General features: G+C 50.6%; 1 protein-coding gene across 1 annotated transcript; it reads right to left on the bottom strand.

Annotated features, from left to right (window-relative positions):
- Positions 1-1,707: 1,707 nt before the first annotated feature.
- LOC117734051 (amphoterin-induced protein 3-like) lies at positions 1,708-3,087 on the bottom strand. Its single transcript, XM_034538109.1, has one exon. The coding sequence runs from the start codon at positions 3,085-3,087 to the stop codon at positions 1,708-1,710; it is 1,380 nt and encodes a 459-aa protein (XP_034394000.1).
- Between the last annotated feature and the right edge of the window lie 2,865 nt (positions 3,088-5,952).

Raw genomic sequence — 5,952 nt, 5'->3', positions numbered from 1 at the left:
CTGACAACCTAACCCCCCCACAAGTCATCGCGCCATGTAACGTCTCTGAATAATAATAATAAAAAATAAAAAAAACAGCACGGGGGTCATGTCTCTCATACAAGATGTAACATCACGCACACGGGGGGGGGGGGGGGGGGGGGGGGGGGGGGGGGTTGTTGCATAATCTCTGAAACTCAACAATCCAGTGCTATTAAACAGAGTGGTTGTGTCACATTACGGGGCTCTTAGCCTTAACCCCGAGTGTCTGCCTGTCACATTATCGAGTCTGTCCCATTTACGTGCACACGCATTTAGATTTTCACCTTTTCTTTTTTTTTTGCACAACAATATCGTCACCGACGACTCCTCTTTGATATTATATGACGGATTACATCTAATCCCATTCAATCCTCAATCCCATCCGTTGTTTGCATTAAGATTAAAACGACAATCTCACAACGTCGTGGACGCGGGGATTTAAAGAAATCGATTGTGTTTCTTTTCAGGCAACATTTTTATTTAATTTTTTATCCCATCTGGTTTTAAATACACCCCCCCCCCCCCCCCCCCCCCCCCCCCCCCCCCCCCCCCCCCCCCCCCCCCCCCCGACCTCCCGTACCCTTTCACGTCATGGACTCAATGTTCTCATCCCACACACTTAACGTTCTCCGCAAGCCCTTCTCCTACACCTTTCATCTTCGGTGTACGTCTGTCATCTTGAAGCATGTTCCACTGAATTAAAAATAAATTAATAATGGAAGATTTACAAAGTGATGCCTCCTTTAGGGGGACAAGGAGGAGGAGGGTGGGTTAGGCGGGGTGGGTGAGCTTCACGTCAGAGCTGCTGCAAGTATTTGTCACTCGAGTTGTAATTTTTGCGGTTTGCGTTCAAAGAGACGGCGTCTTTTTTGTTTGTTTGAAAGAGAAGTCCAATTTGCTTGTTTGCTTTCTTTTTTCCGGTTTGTTGACGCTCCTGATATTCATTCTGCACTTCGCTGTTTGCCAGATAAGCGGCATTGTTTCTGGCTGCCAGATCGCTGCAACTGGTTTGTATGTACAGTACGTGTGACGGATGACAGCGGGGCGCACCTCCGCTTCCTGCTCGATAAGATTAGTAGTATTATGGACCTCTAAAACTATATTAGCAGAGCAGGCAGCTGATCTAAAGGGAACACATCTTCTATTAATGCAGAAGGTTTTCAGGGGTCTTGCATATTGTATAGTAATATAAGCTGTATATTATACGTTATCTCCCTCACGCTAATTATGGATCCCTTCAACTAAACCAAGATGCACGTGTCGAACTTCCTCCTGCCGTCCGTCACAGTCTTCAACTTTCAGCGTTTTAAAAAACGGGGATTTTAATATTTGTTAAACACGTTCTGTGGAAAGCGATCCGGATTCATGCTCTGATCCCGGGAGAAATATCCCCCCTCTCCCCCCCCTTTTTACCGGCGTACCCGAGCACACAGAGAAGTTATTAGCAGATTTATAGGGCCGATAATGGCTTTGCGGTGATTTAGCAATGTCAGTACACTAAACCAAAGTTGAAACTTTTCATTTCGACTTCTGGGCCGGATGACGGAGCAGAGCAGAACGGGACATATTGCTTTTTTTTTTCTTTTTTAGATCAGGGGGGTTTTTAGTCAGAAAAAGAGACGAGATGTTCTCAACCGTTCACCGAAATAAGAATGGTAATGAAAAAAAAATAAAAACGAACCACCATCAACTCTCGGGTGCCCATTCTGTTCCTTCCTCCTCGCTCCTCGTGGGCTCCATGAACGCCACATGCTTGTGAGTGTTTATTTTGTCTCTCGCGGACGGGGAGAAAACGGGCGTGAGGGTGCTGGGGTCGTAGGTCGAGATCGGGATAGCCGACCTGGGCTGTTTGCACCAGCCGCAGCGGCACGGCGTCATGTAGAGGTAGGCGAGCACGCCGATCGTGGTCACCACGCAGCCCAGCAACGTCGTGTAGCCGGTGTTGAAGGAGCCCGGCGGCGGCGGCGGCAGCACCGTCACGTTCACCTCCCGGGTCGCGTTCAGCGCCTGTTTGACATCCGCCGCCGTGCACACGTACAAGCCGGAGTCGTTGACCTTGGCCGCGCCGATCTCCAAGGTGCCATTATCAAACATGCTCATCAGGGTGTCGTTCATGCTGGCCCGGGTGAGGCGCCCTTTGCCGGTGGAGAGCCACGTGAACGAGAGCTCCGTGCCGCTTAAGGGCGTCTGGCAGTCCAGGCGCACCCGCTGCCCCTCGGTGACCGTCACGTGCGAGAGCAGCACGGTCACCGGCAGCGAGACGGGTTTCTCCACGGTGCAGTTTCGGAAGAAGCGCGAGTGCCGCAGGAAGCGGATGGAGGCCCGCGGGTTCCCCTCCACGCTGCAGGTGTGCTCGTCCGCAAAGTCCCTCAGCGAGTTGTAGCCCCTCAGGTCCCAATGCCAGAACACGCTGTACATGGAGCAGTCGCAGATCAGGGAGTTGTTGTGCAGGTACAGCCCCCGCTGCACCAGCCCGGGCAACGCCTTCACGTCCTCCCACGGCAGGCGGCTCATGCGGTTGGACGAGAGGTCCAGCATGGTCAGGAAAGGGTGACTGTGGTCCCGGATGGAGAAGAAGGGGAAGTCGGTGATCTGGTTGATGCTGAAGTAGGCCTTCTTCAGGCTGCTCAGGCCGCTCAGCGTGCCGCCCTCCACCTGCGTGATCTTGTTGTTGAAGAGCAGCAGCTCCTCCAGCCGCCACAGCCCCTGGAAGTAGTGCTGCTCCACCACGTGCAGCTTGTTGGAGGACAGGTCGAGGTGCCGGAGGCCCGAGGCGTTGCGAAACACCCCTTCAGCCAGGGAATCCAGCTGGTTGTGGGCCATGCGGAGGTTTTCCAACCGGGGCATCTTTTTGAAACTGGCCGGAAACAGCCAGGACAGGTAGTTGTGGCTGAGGTCGAGGGTGACGGAGAAGGAGGGCAGGGACAGAGGCAGCTTGGTCAGACCGCTGGAGCTGCAGCTCACCGTGTCCGATAAACAGAGGCAGACGGAGGGACAGGCCTCCTCGGAGCCGGGGAGGACGAGGAGCAGCACCAGCAGAGGGCCTGGACGCAGTCCGGAGGCCATGTTTCTGGAAGTCGGATGCTTCAAGGCTTCTAATCCCCTCCGCCTCTCTTCCTGGTCAGATAAGAAGCAAATGAGAAACGGCATGAAGCATTCAAAAGCTATTCTTTTTCTTTCTTTCCTTTTTTTTTTTTCCAAACCCACCTGCTGCTCTGAGCTGAAGTTTAAAGCCATGTAGGAACCCTCAGTTCCTGTGAAGAACGTTTCCAATGTCCTCCTCAGACTAGAGATGTTTTCTACGTACACATATATACAGTAATCATTGTTGGGCTACAACAAATCATACGTTTTTATTATCAGTCTACAACAATGTCAGAAAATAGTGAAAGGTGCTCCTGAAACATTACGATTTGAGAAATACTTCACCTTTTTTTAAAAGAGAGTGCGTTTCTTCTCCGTTATTATATCAACCGACTTGGAAGATGAACGTTATCAGAGATCAAGGGTCGACGAAGGTCTGTATGAATTTTGAAGGCAGAAGAAAGAAAAAAAAGGGGGGGGGGGAAAGTTCAAACCACTTCCAGACGACGGAGCAATTTGGCTCACTTACTTAATCCCATTCTGCCCTCAGAAAGAAAGGAAGAAATCCTCACTTCAAACCACACAAAGTAGACCGCTTCGCAACATGATGCTCCCAACTTTTTCTTCTTCTTCTCCAAAGTTGTATCCCATCAGCGAACAACCGGAACGATCCTTGTCTCCTCCCTTCCCCTCCCCCGAGGCGCTCCAGCAACAATGCCGTAGCCAAGTTTAAGGGTCCCCCCCCCCCCACCGGCTCGCTCCCCGATCCCAAGCGAGAGCGGCGCGCTCAACAAACATCCCGCAGTGCTTTGCCCGCCGTGTATATAGCAAACAGAGCTCACTTAATCTCCCACAATCCCCTCCTCCCTCCTCCTCCTCCTCCTCCTCCTCCTCCCTCCTGCTCCTCTGTGTCGTTTAGACACCAGCCCTGTGTCTCTCTCTCCCATCATTAAGTAATGATGCTGGTGGCTGCCCTTCCTTCGCTCCGTCTCGCTTTCCCTCCCTCCCCCTTTCAACAATATCGGTTCATCTTTTTTTTATTTGATCGTATTCTATATATATATATATATATATTTTTTTTTTTTTTAATTCGTAGAACCGAGGAGCTTTCCTTGTGAATATTACCAGTCGGCCCTTAAACCAGAGGACTGAAATGTAGCTGCGCCCGCTGTATTTTGGATAATCCTCCACACACACACACACACACACACACACACACACACACACACACACACACACACACACACACACACACACACACACACACACACACACACACACACAAGCCCAGCACACGTACACTCATTCTCTCTCTAAGTGCCTTAATCACCCCCGCTGCCCCTCCTTCCGCACGGCTTTGGGTTTGACTGGAGACACGCCGTCCATGCTGCTTGGTCATGGTGGCCCTGACAGCTCTGATTTCTGTCACAGCGAATTAGCTCTGCCTCCCAGCAGCCACCTCCTTGCTGCCCCCCCACCCCCCCCTCCCCACCCTCTACCACCACCTCCTATAAGTGCTCAAGGCTTTGACTGACTCCCACTCGCTCGCTTGCTCACTCTGCACACAGACGATTCCCCCCGTGGATTCATGCTGGATTGATGGATGGATGGGGGGCGGTGGGGGGGGGGGGTCAGAAGTCCACATGTCGATGGATGCACATGAAGCTAGAATGTAAGGTGGGAAGGCTTCAGTGTGAGATCAGTTCACACAACACCTCCCACCACCCCTCTCAGTGTTTTCCGAGGATAGGATTAAGGGTGAGAAAAACACATTTGGATGTATTTGTGTCGGAACGAGCCATCACCGTCTTCGCCATTGTGGCATTACGCACAAACTTGTCCCAGGGCTAGTCATCCATCTTGGCTGGAGCATGTAAGAAATGTAAACGCCCACACACACATGTGCATTTGAGATATGTTGAGGAGGGGAGAGGGGGGGGGGGGGGGGGGGGGGGTAGGGTTCTGTGGGGCTTACATCATGACTCAAATGCCCTCCAAGTACTGCGTCTCCTTCCCTGCAGATTGACCTTTGTCCCACTGTAAAGCAGCTTTTTTTTAAATACACACGTTTCATCGATTTCTACGGTGTTGCGTAACGCGCCCTGCTGAGATCACGTATGTGGTGGGTTTTTTTAATTTATTTTTTTATTCTTCCCTATGAGTCCCTAATTGTAAATGGATCACATACGACGCATACAAACCAGTTCATCTGCATAAGCCGGTGATGATTTCATGGCTCTGTTTGAATAACGCGCATCGACGTGCCAGCGTGATGACACTTCTTCTTCTTAGCCGCGGTATAATTGCGCGATGGAACATGTTTTATTCTTTTCTCAGTCGGCCTCCGTCGTGTTGACACAGCCGTGACGTACTTGAACATTTCTAGCGCCTCATTATTTTTGGTATCGACTTTCTAGTCCAATCATTTTTTTATTTTTTTATTTATTTTTTTCATTGTCTCCGGAGATCAATGGAATCAAAGCACGAAAAAGACGAAACAAGACGGGAGAGATTACTTTTTGCCTTCGGGCAGTATCAGTCGATTTTATATTATAGTTTTAACAAAAATCGCATGTCAATTTGAACGCTTTCTTCATCTCTTCCCCGTCAGCGTGGACTCAAAATGTCCCTGCGAGGCTCTTATTTGTTTTCTGCATGTTCCGGTTGCCTGACTGGACTTGTGCGTCTGCGGCCTGCTGTTCTGCAAAATCCCTAATCTAATCAGCATCTCTGTATCAAGCTGCTTCGCAAATCCCGCCGCCTCCTCCTGCACATATTTGATGAGACTCGGCGTAGAGATGCTAAAATAGTCCTGTCAAATCGGCCAAGTTCAGAGTGGACCTCGAA

Source organism: Cyclopterus lumpus, chromosome 7 (genome assembly GCF_009769545.1).
Source record: "Cyclopterus lumpus isolate fCycLum1 chromosome 7, fCycLum1.pri, whole genome shotgun sequence".
NCBI classification, from domain to species: Eukaryota; Metazoa; Chordata; class Actinopteri; order Perciformes; family Cyclopteridae; genus Cyclopterus; species Cyclopterus lumpus.
This window is presented reverse-complemented; position numbering and strand designations above follow the sequence as displayed.

Excerpts from the sequence above, each read along its gene's own strand:
- LOC117734051 (XM_034538109.1), bottom strand. The coding sequence starts at position 3,087 with ATGGCCTCCGGACTGCGTCCAGGCCCTCTGCTGGTGCTGCTCCTCGTC.